Consider the following 20245-nt stretch of genomic DNA (forward strand, 5'->3'; position numbering starts at 1 on the left):
ATGCGCAAGAGCTCAAATTCGACCATTTTTGAGCTCTTGCGCATAAACAAATTATCGGAATTTAATCGGACTTGTCTTATTTTACAGATTTATTTAATACCTACCTTTTTTGTATAAACCTTTTTTTCTCTATGAATAACAGTTATTTTACGCGAGTCAAAAAAACACTTTTCCATAATTTTGACCATTGTTTTAACAAAGTTTGATTTTTTGATATTTTGTTTATAACACGTTTCTGAACAATATTCCGCAGAGAAACTTCTAATAGTATTTTTTTCCCGAAAAAAAGCAATAATGACTGGCCTATACAGATAATGTCTAGTTTCATAATAAACATTATTAAAATTCCTTAATATCTCCACCCATAGATGGACAATCACTCAAACTTAAGAGTAAGTCTGCTAGATGGCGACACTACCATAAAATCCATTTGACCCTTGCACAGGAGTCGCCATCTAGAATTTTCCTGCCTAAGTTTGCAATTCCTGGGTACTTTCAATTTAATTATGCATTTGCGATATATCCATAGATTATTTAAACAATAATTAAAGAATGGTGTAGGGGAAAATGCAATTTAATCGAAATAAGAGTATTGTAGTACAAAATCCAGTAATGGATTAAAAACAAGTTGATATCTTTAAGATAAAAATAAATATAATAGTATCTAAGGCTGTAACAATTTTATACATAATTCACAATATTAAGTACAAAATTAAATTAAATTCTGTATAATATTTACAAATTGCAGAAATGTGAACAAAAATCAGAGCGCTTAAGTACATAAGTTCGTCGTAGAGGAATATTTGCAACTGCTCTTCAGCAATTAAAAACTGCATGCCGTCAGTTGCACACATTCAGAAAAATAACACAGAATTTTTTTCAAAATTCAGTATATAAATACCGTTGTAGGAACGCATCAGAAGCGTGTTAGTTTTACGTATTTTTCTCTACAAACAAGTAGGTGAAGTACACCATTAATTTTCTACCTATATTACAAACTAAAGCTTACTTGCATATAGAAAAAATTAAAGTATCGACTTTAAAAAGGTATAGAAGGGAACAAAAATGATGTTTAACAGACAATTTTCGACCGCACAACAATTTTGTCTCCCTCAAGAACACTCCTGAGGCGCCCCGCAACAATTGTTTCACTAATAATCGCTATCTACATGTTCCCAGCGACGGCGGTGGCGTCCTGAGGGGCGGCCAACCACTGTCACAAGGTCTGGTAGTCGTGCAGCATCTCCGGGGGGGTCTGGTACATGGGTTGGTGGCAGGGGTACGTTGTAGGCGGCCCCATGGTCTGATAGGGGTTAATCTGTGTCTGCATCATGTTGGGTGGCGCCGCGTACGACACCGCCGCCGCCGCCGCCGCCGCAGCCATCTTCTGGGCCTCGGCCTCGCTGTCCGAGCCGCTGGAGTCAAGGTGGGGCTTCTCGGGGTTCGTCTGGGTGCTGCAAAGAGGATGACAGTGATTAGTGCGACTGAGAGAATTGGGAGTCGTTTAGGAAGGTGACATTTTATGAAGGGTGTTTCGAAAAAGGAAAAAAGTGGAATAAATTCTGGTGGAATATAAATCAATGTATTTGCTGCAGGCCAAGGGGTTAGTGTTTCTTGTTTTTGAGATACAAAGGATCGAAGATGGTTTTATAAAATAAAAAAAAACGCGATACATTTAGCTAGTAAGTTTGTGAATCAGTTCAGTCGATTTATGAGGAAACTAATAAGGCTTTTTGCGTCCATTGAAATACAATACTTCAGTCAACGCTATTAATTTATCAGGATTTACGGAAAAAAGTAATACAGCGCCATCTAACGACTTCTTGGAATGTTTTTTCCAGTATTAATTTATACAAAAACTTATAGATCTCGCCTTGGTAGAGGAATATTTATTAATTCAGTGACTATAAAATACAGTCGCGGCAATAGCACATAGTCCTCTGTGGCAATAGTGTCACATTATTTTGATTGTTGCCAGTGGTGCCACCATTTATAGGCGAGTGTCAGAATTAACGTTTATAGGCGGGCGGTTCACCCCTAAAAAGGCATGAATCGACTAAATTTTTAAAACAACCTACAGCATGAAACTTTTTTATTTTATAGTGTATTTTTCTGATAATTTACATATTTTTTTATATTTTTCGGCGTGGTCAGTCAGTTGTTATAAACAAAAAAGTCAAAAAAATTACTCGCCGAATGGCTTTGAAAATAGTTTTTTATCGTAAAATTGACCAAACTAAATACTTTTTGTTTATTGACAAAAATTCGAAAAATGCTTCGTTTCCGAGATATTTACAATTTAATGTGAAAAAAGTGACGAAGTCGACAAATTTTCGGAATTTTTTTCTCAAAAACTACTGAACAGATTTTAATTCTAAAAAAGCATAATAATCGGCAAATCTTCTACTTTAAGCTATATTTTTTTGGTATGGGTCAATCATTTTTTTTAAGGTCTAAAGCGAATAAATAAAGTCTTAAAGAAAATTATGATAACACTTCAAATTTAATTTTTTTTACAATATCTTGGATTAGTTTATATTTACAATAAACATTATTATGACTTTTTTTAATCGATACATGTTAACAGTACAAATGTTCAAAAGATCATTTTGTTTGGTTTTATAGCCGGAGTAAAGTTTTTGCAAGTAATTAGTAAATTTTAAATATTCGATTTTTGGTTTTATAAATGACTAAAATTGACTTGAAAGTTATACAAAACTAAACTAAAAAATCTTAAAATTAACTTAATAAAATAATAATAATTGACCTAGCTGTCTCGAAAAATAAAAAAGTTATTGGATAATTTATTGTATAGGGTAATTATTTTATTTTATTTTACAAAAATATTAAGAGCAATAAAAATATATAAATTTTTTTTCGTTATATTTGACAAGTTCTTAAGTTGAAATAAGCGTTTCATAATTAATTTCGGATGGAACATTCTGGCATTCATCTGAGCACGCACAGACTACACAGCATTCCAGGTTCGATGACAAACAATTACAATTTTTCGTAGAACATTTTCCACTACATGAACAAAAATATTTTTGAAGCATCTAACGCATCTAAATAATTGCAAAAATTACGTTTAATTATAATAAATGTAGGAAAAATTATGGTTATTTTCGTATTAGCCGATTGAATCATTAAATGTTTTTGTTATATATCGATTAAAAATATCCTAATAACATTATGTAGTACTGTATATATAATCTAGTCCAAAATATTGTAAAAAGAAATTTTGAAGTGTTTCACGCGCGACGTAACGCCACTGACGCCGCCATTTTGATGCGTATGTTTATCATGATTTTCTTTAAAAGATTTTTTTTACTCGCTTTAGACCTTCAATAAAATAATTGACGTATACCAAAAAAATATGTCTTAAAGTAGATCTGCCGATTGTTATGCTTTTTTTAGAATTAAACTCTGTTCAGTAGTTTTTGAGAAAAAAATTCCGAAAGTTTGTCGAATTCGTCACTTTTTTCACATGAAATTGTAAATATCTCGGAAACAAAGCATTTTTCGAATTTTTCTCAAAGAACAAAAAGTGTTTATTTTGGTCCATTTTACAATCCAAAAACTATTTTTACAACTTTTTTGTTTATAACAATTGACTGACCACGCCGAAAAATATAAAAAAAAATATATAAATTATCAGAAAAATACACTATAAAATAAAAAAAAGTTCCATGTTGTAGGTTTTTGTTTTAAACATTTAGTCGGTTACCTTCATTTAGAAGCATCTATTTAGGGGTGAACCGCTCGCCTATTAGACCTGAATGTTTTAAATACTTTTACAGCTCTTTTTGACATTTGTGGCGATTCTTTTAAATTGTAACGTATTTATCAAGCGCTTATTTAAAGATAAGGGGGTTCTATTGCTTCCTTGTTTCTGTCAAATGTATAGTTTTGTGGTTGTCATATTTTTATTAAAGTGAGGAAACATGGCAAAGTTGTAAGGTAAGAGCATATCAAAAGCTAAGATAAAATGAGGATTCAGAATTTCTAGTGTTTGATTAAGAATTGAATTGAACAAAATTAACCAACAAATTTCGAGAGTTGGTTTAGGTGTATAATAGGTATAAAAACCAGCGACCAAACAAACCCATACTGGTTTTCTCCTAGATGCAATAAAATTTGATTTTTGTGAATCATTTCGCTCCTCGAAACTCCAGTATTTGCTCTTTGTCGCTATCTACGTTCGCTGGGGGTAAATTTAACCGCAGAAAAGTTCGCTTCGTGGTATCGGGTTGCAGCTGCGGGCTGTCTTCAGCGAGTAACTCGACACCCGCAGACGCAGGGCGTACGGGGCTCATCACCGGCCACCAACAAACTGCAGACGGATCACCGAGGCTTCCACTTTTTTCGCTGCTACCGCCGACGACGTCAGAACTGTCAGATTCGCGTTTATGAAATTATTAATTATACGATGAAGACAGCATTGCTGCTGTTCGTTTCTGTTTTCTTTGAGTTTTATACAAGATGCTTCAGAATAGGGTACTGTGTTCAAGATACAGGGTGTTAAGGAGGTATATCGGGGTCCGAGGGAAGTGAGGAGCGCAGGGGGAGTCCTATGCTTTTCTTATAGGCCAATCATTACAGCTTTTTTTCGGGGAAAAAATACTATTAGAAGTTTTTCTGCGGAATATTGTTCAGAAATGTGTTATAAACAAAATATCAAAAAATCAACTCGAGACTAGTTGGGAAACTTTGTTAAAACAATGGTCAAAATTATGAAAAAGTAGTTTTTCGACTGGCGTAAAAAAACTGTTATTCATAGAGAAAAAAAGGTTTATACAAAAAAGGTAGGTATTAAATAAATCTGTAAAATAAGACAAGTCCGATTAAATTCCGATAATTTGTTTATGCGCAAGAGCTCAAAAATGGTCGAAATTGTCCGCTTTTTTCAATTGCTAATAATTAATGCAATTTTCATCGCAGACACTTGTAATTCAGGATTTTTGAAGCTTTTTGCACCCTTAATAAGTGGTAAAAATTTCAGCCCAAAAACTTCATTAGCTTGGCGTTGGCGGAATTTGTTATCTAAGAAGATGCTATTTTCAATTCATTTTTCCCAAGCTCACAGGCGTTGTAGGGTTTCGATCATTAGTTGTTTTTGTACCTAAATAGTTGTATTGACATATGCATTTACTGATAATTTAATTTTTCAAATTTAATTTGTTTAAAAATGACTGAAAAAATGTTAATATTTATTACATCGTTAAGCGCGCATGCTAAGCCTCGCCTTCCCCACTCGTTCGCTAGACCAAGTAATAGAACGCATCGCCGCTATCTTCTTTTTCGAAATTAAATAGTTGAATTCACCTTAATGTTAATGTAGGACATGAAAATATAGCTCTTAATGTATATTCTCTCCAAATTTCGGCTCTTAATATTAATAATTAAGGTCACTGCGATTAAATAAATAAAAAAAATTATCTCAGCTTCTAATCAACTTACAACAACGATTTTTTTTTTAAATTCGAAGAAAACTAAAGTAAAGAGGTTACTATTTTATTTTATAATAATTACCTATCTTAACAATTTAATAAATATTAACATTTTTTCAAAGTCAATTTTAAACAAATTAAATTTGAAAAACTAAATTCTCGGTAAATGTCTATGTCAATACAACTATTTAGGTACAAAAACAACTAATGATCAAAACCCTACAACGCCTGTGAGCTTGGGAAAAATGAATTAAAAAATAGCATCTTCTTAGATAACAAATTCAGCCAACGTCAAACCAATGAAGCTTTCGAGCTGAAATTTCTACCACTTATTAAGGGTGTAAAAAGCCTAAAAAATCCTGAATTACAAGTGTCTGCGATGAAAATTGCATTAATTATTAGCAATTGAAGAAAACAGCAATTTTCGACCATTTTTGTGCTCTTGTGCATAAACAAATGATCGGAATTTAATCGGACTTTTTTCATTTTATAGGCTTATTTAATATCCACCTTTTTTGTATAAACTTATTTTCGCTACGAATAATAGCTTTTTTACGTGAGTCAAAAAACCACTTTTCCATAACTTTGAGCACTGTTTTAAAACAAAGTGTCCCAACTAGCCTCGAGTTGATTTTTTGATATTTTATTTATAACAGTTTTCCGAACAATATTCCGAAGAGAAACTTCTAATAGTATTTTTTTCTCGAAACAGGCTCTTTCATGTCTTTAATGACTGGGCTATTATGGGACTAAAGCCCGCTGCCAATTTGAAAAAATTAAATTCTTTTGAAATTATTTGGGATAAGCATTATGTATATAGCAAAGAAATCTACTCATATGCACATAGCATACATATTGACTAATTAACAACATAAAAATATCATATTTAAGTAGTTTTAAATTATATTTAATGAACGCATAAAGACTATGTAGATGTGGCAACAGCGCCAATAATTGACTTGCAGTTGTACACACTGCGAACCTACAGACCTCGAACATCGGAGATATTGCGCGTCAAATTCGGGTAAAGATGCGTACGCCTTCAAAAATGTGTTGTGTGTAAACTATGTACAATATAATAACTATATATAGCATATATCGTATTATCCTCGCGAAGATTTGTGTCCTTTATTTAAAGTTCTGTTAATCCAATAAAGAGACATTTATATAAAAATATTAGTGTAGGTACTAAATTTCATTAAAATCTTCCAAGGCATTTTAAAATTATATGAAAAAAAAAAAATATATTTATTTTGGTCAATTTGATGCCTTCTAGTGGCTAAATGAAACAACTTAAGAAAGAGACAAGTTTAGTTAAAACTGCTCATTATGATCGCAGGAACTGCGGTAGTTCCATGTCATAGACCTTATAAACAACCTATGGACTAGCCCTAGAAAGAGAGGCCTAGAAAAATTGCGCTGATGTGTGCAAGGCAGATGAAGCTAGTGCAGGCAAAACAAATAACGGTACATCGATATACCTGCACAAAAAATACATAATACCTATAACCTTTGAGTAAAAGTCCTGTAGTTTATAAAGTCTATGCTCCATGTAGACGGAATATTGTCACACTCTTTATTTATGTCACAAAGTTTCTCATCCAGCCACCCCGTCCGTCGCCGCCATTTGGACGAAGACATTACGTCAATACGTTCGCTAAGAGCGGCTCTGCGTTTTAACAGAACCCATTTAGGTCTCGGGGAAGCTCCCGTGTACACATCGGCGGTCGTGGGGGAGGATGTTTGCGCAGGGGGTTCGTTGTTTCGGTGAAACCCGACACCGCCGCTTCCACCGAGTGCTCCGCTTCCCTGCCAAGCCCGCAAACTGCCAGCCCGTTGTTGGGAAAACAATGCGGGGCTTCTAAACCCCCCCGGGCGACGCGGAGAGAATTAAAAATTATCGCGGCGCGGCGTCCTGGAAGGTCCTGTTACTGATTCGAAGCTTCAGTTGAGCGGATTCAAATCGGGTGACTTGGTAGGTGATTAATTTGCTTATTCTGCCTCAGCTAATACCGTAGATGCAGTACGCATTTGGGATCGTTTAGACTCATGAGTGTCCTCTGATTTTTCCAGCATAAAAACGTTTGTAATGGGAAGACTCTACATTTCCTAAATTAAAGATAAAAAACCCTTAGTTAGTCTTAATTTAGTCGTAACCTTACCTTAATCTTAACCCTAACATTAGTTCCAATACTAATATTTTTTCTTCATTTATAAAAATTTTATCTTCACCTAATTTTAAGAATTTTTCATTAAATGACGGACATTTGGGCATGGGTATGTATGTATGTGGGAGGGTGGTGGAATTGTTTTTCCACCGCGGCACTTAGGCCTTATTAGGCCCTTCGTACACCCTCCTTCATTACTCGAGTACTTTTCTTCAAACCATCCTATTTACTACACGGGTGGCTTGGTGGCAAAGTCTCGTACAGTTTATGTATGATAGCATGGTCTTGAGTTACAGAGATTTTCTTTGCTCTGTTCTCATTACCATTTATCGGGGACCACACGCATGCGACAAATGTTGGGCGACCCAGGTCTCTGGTAGGCTGCCACAGCCACGTCCCCGAGCCTGCCTTAGGTCACCCATCCAAATTCCAGCTTGAGTCCGTGATGCTGCCACAGCCACGTCCCCGAGCCTGCCTTAGGTCACCCATCCAAATTCCAGCCTGCGTCCGTGATGCCAAATCCACTGGCCAAGACACCCGGCTAGGCGGTCCCGCGCACGGGTACTCGTGGTATTAGTCTTAGTCATAAGAAATTAAAAAGTTTGGGACTTTCAAGGTCAGGTCTTACGACTTTAGGACTATGACTTAGGTTAGAATGGTTATAAACGTGCACGATAAAATGTGTAGGTTTAATTTTTTAGAACAAAAGCTACGGCTAAATTGGGAGTATTGGGACTAAGACTTTTTTATAAACTTTCCAATAATCGTCAATGAACTCGAGAGAACAACAAAACGTAACGCAATAGCCGGACAAGACAACAGATAGATAGAGAAAACTAAAGAAAGAGAAAAATAAAAGTAGACAGAAGATAAGAAATGACAAGATGATATAATAGTTAAGGCAAGACAAAATACAGAGAGTACATTAGAGTAGAGTAATTAAAAGACAAGAACAAGACAAGAGTGAATATGAAAAGATAAAGACAGACGCAACAAAACAAGATAAGGAGAAACAAAAAATTACAAAAAGCATGAAAAGTATTTTCGGTTGCAAAATCTTTAAATATAGACGCGATGGATGGGTGACCGACAGCCAGAGTTATTACTACAAAAGAAAGAGAAGACAGATAATATGAAAATACAGACAGACACAACAAAACAAGAAATAAAAATACAGGAGAAAGTAAAAAACGACATGTTTTATGACTTTAGATTGTAAAATCTTCAAATATACACAGTCAGATTGTTATTGCAGCTTAATAACTTCTACAATGTCACTACTACTTCGTAACTGTTTTATTTTGTAACAATGCCACTTTGTAACCGCTACCACATGCCGGTTATTCTCTATTCTATCGGTAATCTTTATTTGGCAACCGCTAATTGAAGTTGTTGCTTTGAAACTGCTACTTTGGAACAGTTCCGCTTGCAACCGTTACTTTGGAACCGTTCCATTAAAATAATTACCTTTGTACCGTTCATTGGAAACCGTTACTTTGGAACAGTTCCGCTTGCAAACGTTACATTGGAACCCTTACTGTGAAACAGTTAGTTTTGAATAATTCCTGCTGGATTCGTTATTGTGGAAACGTTTTTCGGAACCGTTCTTTGATGCCGATACCGTGGAATCGTTATTTTAGAGGCATTTCTTGTAACCTTTACTTTGAAACTGTTGACGGAACCGTTACTTTGGAACCGCTTTTGTGAAACCGTTACTTTGGCACTATTTCTTGGAACCGTTACTTTGGACCCGTTCCTTGGAACTGTTCCTATGGAATCGTTATCTGCGAACTGTTTTTAAAAGTCGCGTGAGTATAATAAAAAGACTTCATACGTTTTATTTTCGATCGCGCAAATTCTCGCGAGAAATGACCAATTTTTCAAGAATATTCGTAGAATTATATCGATTTTTGTAAATATCATTTTGACTGTTAGTATGTACTGTCAAATACGACAAAAACGTTACACGACCATTCGAAGTATTCTAAACACTTGCAAAATGCATAAAAGAGCATCTCAAATTTTCCGAAAAATTCTCAGCGTGGTTCGAAGAATTCGGCCGAGTTTTAAGAAAAGAAGTCCGTTCGGCTTACGTGTATATTTCTATTTCTAGTGTCAAGTATCGGATGACGATACAGCGCGGACCTGGAATCTGAGAATAGCCCCCAGCCCGTGCTATTTTAGACGACATCGCATATATGATACGTGCCAACTCGACACCATTCATCTCGTAACCCGAAATCTACGCATCTAACGCTTAAAAATACGGAATGATTCCCTAAAATCGAAAATATACGTGAATCTAATGCGGTTTCGGCATCTAACTAAGATGTTCGTCTCGTAAGCTTAAATAAAATAATATCACTACCTTGTTTCACTACAAATTTAGTACTTTATTAATAGTTAAGAAAATAGTTAAGTTAAAATCATGCTCTTTACTTGACACGTATTGTTGATTATTCCAAGAATTATTTAGGAACCTCAGGAATGCCTCAAGGATCCAGTTCGGCCCTGCTTCTACTTGTACTGGTGTACATAATCTCGTTTTAAATTTTACCTAATTATACAATTGTGTCCCAATTATTAGGTACTGTGGGGGCAAATAACTCGGTACGCTTGGTTTAAAATCTAATGGTGTCTTTCATAGAAATAAAGTGATAAAAAAGTGAACTCAATAGAATTTGGAATATTTTATCTTCATACCAATCCGCGTACCAAATTTTTGCAGAACGTGTATTTTCACTGCATAAAAAATACGTTTTTAACGTCCCACCAAGAATCGCCACAATCCATATTTCGGAAAGTATTTATCCGTTAATTCTGAAAATTTGGCAACCTAGCAAAGACTGTAGGGCCAACACAGCCAAAATATTCAGAACTTTATGGCACTTCCGGTTATACCGGAAGTCAACATTAACTTTCTTATTGAATTTTTGGATTCTACGTGAAATTTGAGGGTCACTTTATTAAATATTCCCTATACCTAGGAGTCATAGATTTTGAGATATTGATTTTTGAAGATAAAATTTGACAGATGCAAGGGTCCGTGGAGATGCTAGTAATTCTTTTTAGGAGCCTGATATCAAGTTGATTTTTGGTGCCTGTAAAGGGCATAGCTAACACAAAATTATGGTATACCAACAAATTAAAACATTAAATACTATGTGTTTCATTTTTGCTGTTACATTTTGATAACTTCAAACAGCCATAATTTTGTTAACTTATATGGAACTCTGTATTTTTTTTACTCTGTCGTATGCAGATTGGAATTTTCTTTCAAGCCATATAAGCATTGTTAGGGTTGACGTTACTACTTTTAGAGATATTTGCAATTTTCTATTTTTTGACAGTTTTTATCAAATTGGCCATGACCAGAAACACTTAAACAATTAAAATAACTTGACATTTGTCAAGTTAGTTGTCAAATTATTGTGCTTGCAACAGTTTTTGCCGAAAATTTAAATAAAAATGCCTGGAGATTATTTAAATTATACTAAGTAATTCATTTGTTGTTTATTTGACAAAGTAATATCAAGAATATGTAGAGAATTTGCTGCTCGATATTCAGAAAAACGAAGACCTTCACGATGGACTTGAGTAAATCATAATTTCCAAATACGTTTCTTAAGAGTTTATAAAAATATTTGGGTTTATTTTTTTTACTTAATATATTAAGAGCTTGTATATCTGTAAATTGGAAGGTCCCGTGTAAATATTTAAATACACACGATCACGTCTAGTAGAGGACTGAAATGGAAACAGAGAGCGAGCCTAATACGACTCTTGAAATGTCTACGAGACGAATTTAAAAAAAATGTATATGTCCGCAAATATCCATAATGGTTTTAACAGTACAGTAAAGTTCGCATCAATTTACGATCTGTAACACAAGACGCAAAAATAAAAGATCTAAACTTAGTCATTACCTACTAGAATATAAAATTTATTGAACATTGGGAAACCTTTGAAGATTTTTCTGAAAGTAAACCGAAATGTGGACTAATACATCATCTGTATCCTTGTTAAAATAAATAGAAAAAAAAAAATCGGTTCCTACCCACGGCTTTTAAGGCTTTGTTGACTGAAGATTACTGATTTATTAAACCTGCACCTTGAATTTATAAGGATTCGTGTTCTTATATAAAAGTTTCGGTGTAACAAATCAAATCCGTAGAATCAAACCTAAACATCATTTGTTTTGTCACTCAGCGGTTTTTAAAATAAAACCCAATTTTTAGTAAATACGCGGACGTCATTCCCACAAGTGTATTTACTTTATTTTCGTATCACCTCCTACACCTACTAGAGGCAGGGCAATAGCCTCGAAATTGTTACGAAATTGCCCAAAATAGAACGCCAAGAATCCAGTGGTAAATATTTGGGTATTCTCGACGACGCTGGGGCCTGTACAGGTGTCAAGCGCTTGGATTTTTTATAAAATTAAGTCAGTGGAGCGTTGTACTTTCCCTAGATAAATTTGAATTTCGGTTCATGAAATTTTTTGATTTAAAAATGAAAATTGAAAAATCAATCACCAACCGTCAACCTCCATGTTTTTTGAGTGTTAGTAAATCACTCCGAAAGTTAGCTAGTTGGGTTGTGGAACTACGGCAGAAGCAATGGCCTGTTCATGTATTAGGTTCAGGCAGTTTAAAAAAGTGGAATTTTGCTAAATACATTTTTTTCGATAGGTTGCACTGTTCATTTATTATTCTTGTAATAAATGAACAGGCGATTATCAGCAGTGTGGGAAGGTCTAAGGGAAACATATTGTATATTGTAAGTAGATTCAATTCATTCACGTTTTGTTTGTAACTGTAAGACCTCTTTTATGCACGCGTTTTTCTCCTCTCAACGCGAAATTGAGAAAAACGCTGTATATTTCTGCTCCATTTTATGCACGCGTATTCTATCAGTTGTCGCCAGTTTCATGCCACACAGTAGTCAGTGAAGTACATGAAAATGGATCCGTGTATATTGTATTTGTGCTATAAAAAAATATGTAATAGAAAACGTAAGAGGCGATGGGCAGTACATCCAATTAATAGAAATAGAATTCAATTGCGTCCATTGCATCCATGTCCCACTTGATCAATAGCTAAACTAAAACTAAAACAAACTGTGCTAAAACTATTCTTGACAGACAGAGCCACTGGACTTGCGACAAAGAGCGCTTTGCATAAAAACGCCGATATACTTTCGTGCTTTTTCGGAACGCGTGTCGCCAAGCGTTCTGTAAAGCCATCGCGACAGAATTGAAAACGCGAGAGCAAATAAACGAGCGTAAAATGCATAATCGTAGTAACTCTATTCAGGGTATCTTGAAACGCGGCGTTTTTGGCAATTCCGCGTTGAGAGGAGAAAAACGCGTGCATAAAAGAGGTCTAAACGTTCTTGTAATATTATTTTTTGTTTGTGGAACTGTAACAATCAATATGTCTCCTCTATTATCTATGTGGTCAAGTTTCATATTCAACAACTCATTTCGACGACAAAGTCCGAAACTCCGTATTATAGTCCCATAATAAGAGAAACCTACAGTGCAATGCTAGTAAAAAACATCATGTGCTCCCTAAAAAAATTAATACATGTTCTTGAGTCAAACTTTTAGACTTTTTGGGCAGGTAATTTACAGAATTTTGTTCAAAAAATGCTCGAACTTATTAAATAAAATTATTAAATTTAATATTTTCCTCGACTTTAAAAATGCTTTTCAGCATTGAAAATTTAAACCATTGTGCACGTTCATTTACAATCTTTGATCTTTCTGATAGATAAGCAAGTAGTACATTTTCTGTTAAGTTTTAGATTTTTTTATTCCTGTTTCAGTTATTGAAAAATTCATAATACTTTTCGAACCGTTGTCTTGACTTTGTAAGTAACAAATTCAGAGAAATACTGCTAGCTTCCTCTTGCAAGTTCGGTGGAATATTCATAAATTCGTCGTCATTGTCTGAGTTACCATTCATTTTAACTTACACTTTTGCTGCTTGTTTTGGTTCCAAATTTTGTTTTAAATTGATATTTAACGAAATACCTATTTACACCATAAAGGAGGTAAGTATTATTTACCAGTCGAGGACAATTTTGCGCCCGAGCGGAGCGAGAGCTGGCAATAGAGTCCGAGACTGGTAAATTATACTTGACTGCTGCAAGGTGTATAACATTTTATCTGGTGCCACAGTTCTGGTTATGGTTCACGAAATAAAGATTAGGTTTTATTTTTTGACATTTCTTAATCGATTCATTTTGACATTATTCGAAATCTTGCAAAGTCGCCTTGGTTGTTTGGATTTTGTCGTTTCTAAGGTGTTTATAATCATAGCTACATAAAAGTTGCAATTTTGCTGGTTTTTAATTATGATTTTCAGACAGGAGGACGTAGATATATCAACATATCCCAAACTGAGAGCATTTTTGAAACGTAAGAATGACGGCTATACACCAAATCAACGATTTTCTCGTTCAGGCACCCGATAACACATATTTGCTAATGAAGGTAGTGACGGTCTTAGGCATTGCAGGAGCATGCCGTTCTGTTGAGTTATACAAATTTACTTTGGACGTCAATTTTAAAAATTTCGATGACATTGTAGTTACAATTCCAGATTCTAAAAATGGTATATTACGTACATTTACAATTACTTTTCGTCTGGGTTCCGTTTCTCACCTAGAAATTCTCAAGAAATATATCAAGATTAGATTGGAAATTAAAACTGAAATTTCACGCTTTTTTATGCGCTATCAGCAGGTAGTTGTTACAACCAACCAGTCGGCAAGAATACCCTTTCTATGATTCCTAATAAAATTGCACAGTTTTTGGACCTAGAACATCCTGAAAGATATACAGGCCATTCATTCCGAAGAACATCGGCAACGTTACTGGCTAATACAGGAGTTGATGTGTTATCAAGAGACATGGTGGGTGGAAATCAGCCACAATTGCATGAAGTTATGTTGCTGACAGTTTAAGTAACATAAATGAACTAGCGAACAGGATTCTTTACAATGACACTTCAATTCCAGATTCTAGTAGTACGTCGCATCATGCTGTTTTAATGGATCAGTCAGATAATATTGAGGCTCCGATGACTGAAATGGAGCGGTCAAATCATTTTTTGAGAAAATGAGACAATTAGTAAACGCGAGGGGAATAATTATCCAAATTTTATAAATGTTACTAAATGTAATAACTGTACAGTTACTATAAATATTCATTCATAATAAATTAATAAAATGTAATGTTCATCAAATATCAAAAGGGTCGATAAGTATTGCTTTCGGTCATATTTTTAGGGTCAATTTGAATCATTTTCACATATGCTAGGCGAAAAAAATACAAAAACACATACTTGATATTGAAATTGTCAAATAATGTTAATTCATAGAAATATACATATGGTATTTTTGTTGTTCTAACATCATCCTTGACAAAGAGATCGTACTGTTGCCACATTTTACTTGTTACTGGATCTTTCTAGTGTTTGCGAATTAAGGGTAAAATCATATAGAGTCATTTATGAATAGGTAATAAAAGTAACAGTGGCCAAAGAATTCATCTCTGAGGAACTCTTGGTGAACTTTTGAAAAAAGTAGTTAGATTGGCGCCCACTTTAAATAACATTAGTAATATAACTAAAAATAAAAGTTTTAACATTTTATATACTGGGTATTGCGACATATCAGCACCATTTCCAATACAAGCCAATTCCTTAAAGATATATTTTGCGTCTCTTCGAAGCCGTAAAGACGAAACGCACAATCGTGGCATCATTGGCATCAATCAAGTGAAAAAAGGAACACATCCCAGGGTTCAACCACCGGGCGCAAGAAGTCAAAACGTCACTCTGGGGACCCCAGAGCCGTCAGGGCGAGCATTCCTGGCGGAATTTGGTAAACACATGTGCACCACTTGTCGCCCGCCCCCCCGGGGTGGTGCACGGTCGGCCTAGGAAGAGAAAAGGCCCTAATAAGTGTTTATTTAACCATCAATTTGCCTAACTGCCGGCTTCCCAGGCGGTTGTGCGCGTATGTCGGGCTATATTTAGGCCTGTTCCACTCTCGGCGGCCAGTGAACAAACACAGCTTCGCAAAGCGACAGAATAAATATTGTTAGACTGTGGGAGACCGTGAAAATAATGGAAAGCGCATAGTTCTTGATTTGGAGCAGCGCGATTTGAAAATTTACTTTTTCGTGTACAGGGAGATCGACAATGACAGTACCAACACGTCTATATTGGATGCTTAAAGGCCCAACTATACATTGTCTCCCAAAATGATGGAACAAAATTAATTTTTTTTTCCAGTTTAGATTTAAAAAAGTCGCTGAAGCAGGTCGATTAGTAAATAGAAATTGTCATGTTCTGCAACATTTTCTATTTTTTTTTAACCATATTTGCAGACCTATAACATTACCGACATTTGTTTTTAATAGGGCGCTCTATACAGGGTGTCCCGAAATTCATGCAACAAAATTTGGTCATAGATTCTCAAGACAAATTTAGGGGACCCATATTTTTTCTTTTTGCCAAGTGACCCCCTCTTTCGGAGTTACAGCCCCCTGAAGTCCGTCCCCAAGAATATTCATTTTTTTATATCTCAGAACCATGTTGTACGAGAATCACTAAATTAGGTACACAGGGATTTTATGACATGTGGAATCTCTCAGTGCTACGCTTTTTGATGAGAAACCCCCGTAAGACTTTTTCGTGGGCCCCCTTGTCTTTGGAACCAGAAAAATTTGGTCGCAAATTAGATTTTTTTTTTAAATTATTAGTTAGCTAGAAAGCCATTGAATTTAGAAACTTTTTTGTCCCTTAATATTTGTCTTGTAAAACGCAATATTTTTGAGGAAAATGGGGAATCACGATATGCATTCGATCACATTTTGACATTTTTCTCGAAAACATTGCGTTTTACGAAAAAAGGATAAAGAAACAAAAAGTTTGTAAATTTAATGGCTTTCTAGTGGACTGATAATTTTTAAGAAATTTAAATATGCGGACTTCAGGGGACAGTAACTCCGAAAGAGGGGGCCACTTGGCAAAAATAAAAAATACGGGTCCCCTAAATTTGTCCTAAGAATCTGTGACCAAATTTTGTTGCATGAATTTCGGGACACTCTGTATTTTATAGTATAAATAGACTACCCTTCCAAAGACGAATAAGCAGTAACTAGGAATCACTAAAATTATGTATTTATCAAATGAAATATGATTCATGTATTATAAAAAACGTATTTATTTTTATATTATGAGCGAGATTGACAATATTTTTGATACAATGAAACTACAAAATACAGCAAACCGCCATGATAGGTTGAACACCAATCAGAGCAAATTACGTCACATCTATGTAAATGTCATTTTGTTTCATTTATACTTCGACAATATCAGCAGTATTTGTCTTCGTTTAAATATTTTGTGTTTCCCAACTATCAGTTGCTTAGCTTTGTGTTACCAACACCATAATCAGGAACCGTTAGGCATTTGAATAGTTTCTAGGAGGATGGAAACAAAAGAAAGCTCAACAACTGCGAGTTAATAAAATATCAAAAATGCTGTGTTTATGATCAAAAATTTATTCATGCATAAATTGGTGCTGAAATACAAAGAATAGTCCTGCTACTAATTTTTGAAAAAAAACTCGTATTGACTGATGAAGATGACATGAAAGTTTAAGAAGAGACGAGATCAACATCAAAGCTGTTTTGGCATGAGTTAAGATATGTCAGAGTGATAGCCTCACGAGCGTTTGAATTTAGTCGGTGCAAAACCAATGATACAAGGCGAGGATGAAGTGAGGAAAACTGGTAAGTACCAGATTGGGAAAAAATTTAAAAAATGTGGTAGAATGCTTTGCAAAATGGAATCTGTGAAGACAGTATTATTGAAATTAAGTGTATGACGAATATGAAGACTTTAAAAAATTATGTAGAAAAAGGAAAACCAACCCAGAAGTTTTATTTATGTGCAGATGGCAGTATACAAATGTATACTGCCATCTGCTGACTTATTTCACCATAAGTATCCAGACCAGACAATTAGTCGAGCTACAATAAGTAAAGAAGTAAAGTATCCAAAAAGTTTGAAAAAACGGAAGTATAAAAGATGTAACGAGCGTTCAAATAAAAACGTGGTCAAGTTGGTTCTGAAAATTTGGACGTAGGGCGTAGCGTATAGCAAATGAACTTAAATGTCATCTGTCAAAGCGCTATATCGCCGCTATCAATTTGAATATTTTCGTTTTAAAAAGCGTTTAAAATGGTGTTTTCTCAAGAACAAAAAGTGTTTATCATAGAGTCCTACTTTAGAAATGGACGCAAGATTGATGGAATATGGAAGTATTCTATTGAGGAATGTTTCATAGAATTTCAAAATCAATTTCCCGGCGTTGTTGAGTACAAAGTGCAGTTCAGCGTTGTGTTAATGTTTTTCGTGAAACGGGCAGTGTAACAAGAAAAGAAGGAAGCGGCCGACCTAAAAAGCGGACTGAAGAATTAAAAGAAAATGTCCAACAAATAATGGAAAATGCGCCAAGAACTTCTGTACGTGTTTTATCACAAATGATGGGAGTATCAGTCGGTACCTGCCACACAGTGTTGCGTTTGTTCTCCTATCGTTTAACTTGTCAGCAAGAACTTCATGAAGTTGATTTTCCGCGACGGGCTGTATTTTGTGAATGGTTTTTCCCAAATCGTTGAATAGGCAGAAGAGGACCTCTTGAATGGCCACCACGCTCCCCTGACTTAACCCCACTAGATTTTTTTTTGGCGGGTTATCTAAAAGCAAAGTGTATGTGAACAGACCAATACAGGCGACGCCAAAATTGATTAAAAATTCTTATTTGTCATGTCAAAAAACATAATAGTGCCAATTTTTTTGTTCATACTGTCACAGTTTTCAAAATTATTGAGAAATTTCAAAATAAAATTCAAACATTCAACGCCCTATTTTGGCCACCAATAGCTCTAGCTTCGAGATTTCCCAAGCTTTCGCAGACATCCTATACATTACCGATTCCTGAAATATTTCTAATTTGTAAAAACGACTTTCACTGTCACATGTGAGATTTAAGTACTCTATACAGAGCTAAGTAGAGATTACGCTGGACAATAGCAACATATTTTCTGTAAATACGTTATACGTCAATAAATTTTTGTAAAAAGATTCTGGATTACATCAGAACAATGCAGTATTATCAACACGAACAATGTATGAATTACAACCACGTCATTTTTTTTTAGTAAACGTCAAAACAAATGCCTAAAACGAAACACATTTTTAACAAACAATGTACGGCGTCTATATCCATTCATCTCCAATCGATTACAGTCATAATCGTTGACAATGAGTTATGGCCGGTATTAAATCATACGCAACGTAACAAAAACAAACCCGTACGCCATTAATAACGCTGGAATCTCTACGATTTTGAGCGATAATATTGCTAGAACCGCGGCATTACAGAATCCGGTGTAGAGTTACTTCGAATACTTGGATTACAGGTTCTAATTTTAAGCGCGGTAATGACCTTCCCTGAAACCGGGCTAAAAATAACGAGAACGAAATTCGGCCAAACGGCGAACCATTTCGTTTTTCGGTGCATGCGAGTTTCTCTCAGAATTCTCGCCCACGCCCTTAGCTCGTCGTAATTATGATTTCTAGGAAGGAACAGGCCGAGTAAGCGGAATACATATTGCCAACATATCTGTACATCTGTTCTGTAGGATTGTGAGGACGGTGAAATATGTGCTCTGTGCTATTCGCAGCCTCTTTGGAGAAGTGAATGGGTGATATATGCGGGTGTTGATCGAGGGAGATGTAACACACTTTAAGATACAGAAAAGAATAATAAAAAGCGTTTACCAAAGACGATGCGGAATTTTTGTTACGTAAAATCGATGTTTTTCAATGAAAGAACATCTTAAAATTCGTTCTCTTTAGCAAAAGATGGACATTTTCTTCGGTAAGTCAACTGATACTAAGCTAGGTCGGTAAGGTTGACAACTGATCTCTTTCAGAGAATTAACACAACTAACTAAAATAGTTACAATACTAATTTATGGACAGAATGCGGAAATTTCTATTATTACACGAAAATAATGTTTTATCCTCATTACAAATTACTCATATACAAGGTGTTTCATCATTTAAATGATGAAAAAGTTTAACATTTGGTACGGGAAAAGGGGTAATTTTAAAAAATTAGTCAAAAAGTTCAAACTTAAGAGTCGTCTAAAATAATTTAAAAACGCAAGCCCAAGCAATACGGGACAAAATTTTACCTAGAAACACCCCAGTTGTACTCGCCCCTGTATGGTTTTACTTTAATTGTCATAATAAAGATAAAACTGAAATATATGTAAATTTTCACCTGTTTTTCTTTAAACGGCTTGAAAATATTCAGAAAACTTCTTTTATCTGCTCCCACTATAGTAAATAGACTAGACTAGATTTAGATTTTAAGGAGGTAAGTGGATTTTACCGTAGAAGTGGAAATTGCTAGGGAAAAAGCTATTTCGAATTATAAATGTATATTTTATGAACTCAATATTATTTGACTGATCCATTAAAACAGCATGATGCGACGTACTACTAGAACCTGGAATTGAAATGGCATTGTAAA

At 34.9% G+C, this 20245-nt stretch overlaps 1 protein-coding gene across 1 annotated transcript in view; it reads right to left on the reverse strand.

Annotated features, from left to right (window-relative positions):
* Positions 1 to 243: 243 nt before the first annotated feature.
* Positions 244 to 20245, reverse strand: part of LOC108909437 (homeobox protein SIX1-like) — a 63225-nt gene continuing 43223 nt past the window's right edge. The window contains exon 5 of the mRNA XM_023454762.1: positions 244 to 1454. Within this exon, the coding sequence (XP_023310530.1) occupies positions 1217 to 1454 (238 nt within the window). The 3' untranslated portion in view covers positions 244 to 1216. The remainder of the gene's footprint in view (positions 1455 to 20245) is intronic.

The sequence above is a fragment of the Anoplophora glabripennis genome, unplaced genomic scaffold, assembly GCF_000390285.2.
Source record: "Anoplophora glabripennis isolate ALB-LARVAE unplaced genomic scaffold, Agla_2.0 scaffold415, whole genome shotgun sequence".
Taxonomy (NCBI): domain Eukaryota; kingdom Metazoa; phylum Arthropoda; class Insecta; order Coleoptera; family Cerambycidae; genus Anoplophora; species Anoplophora glabripennis.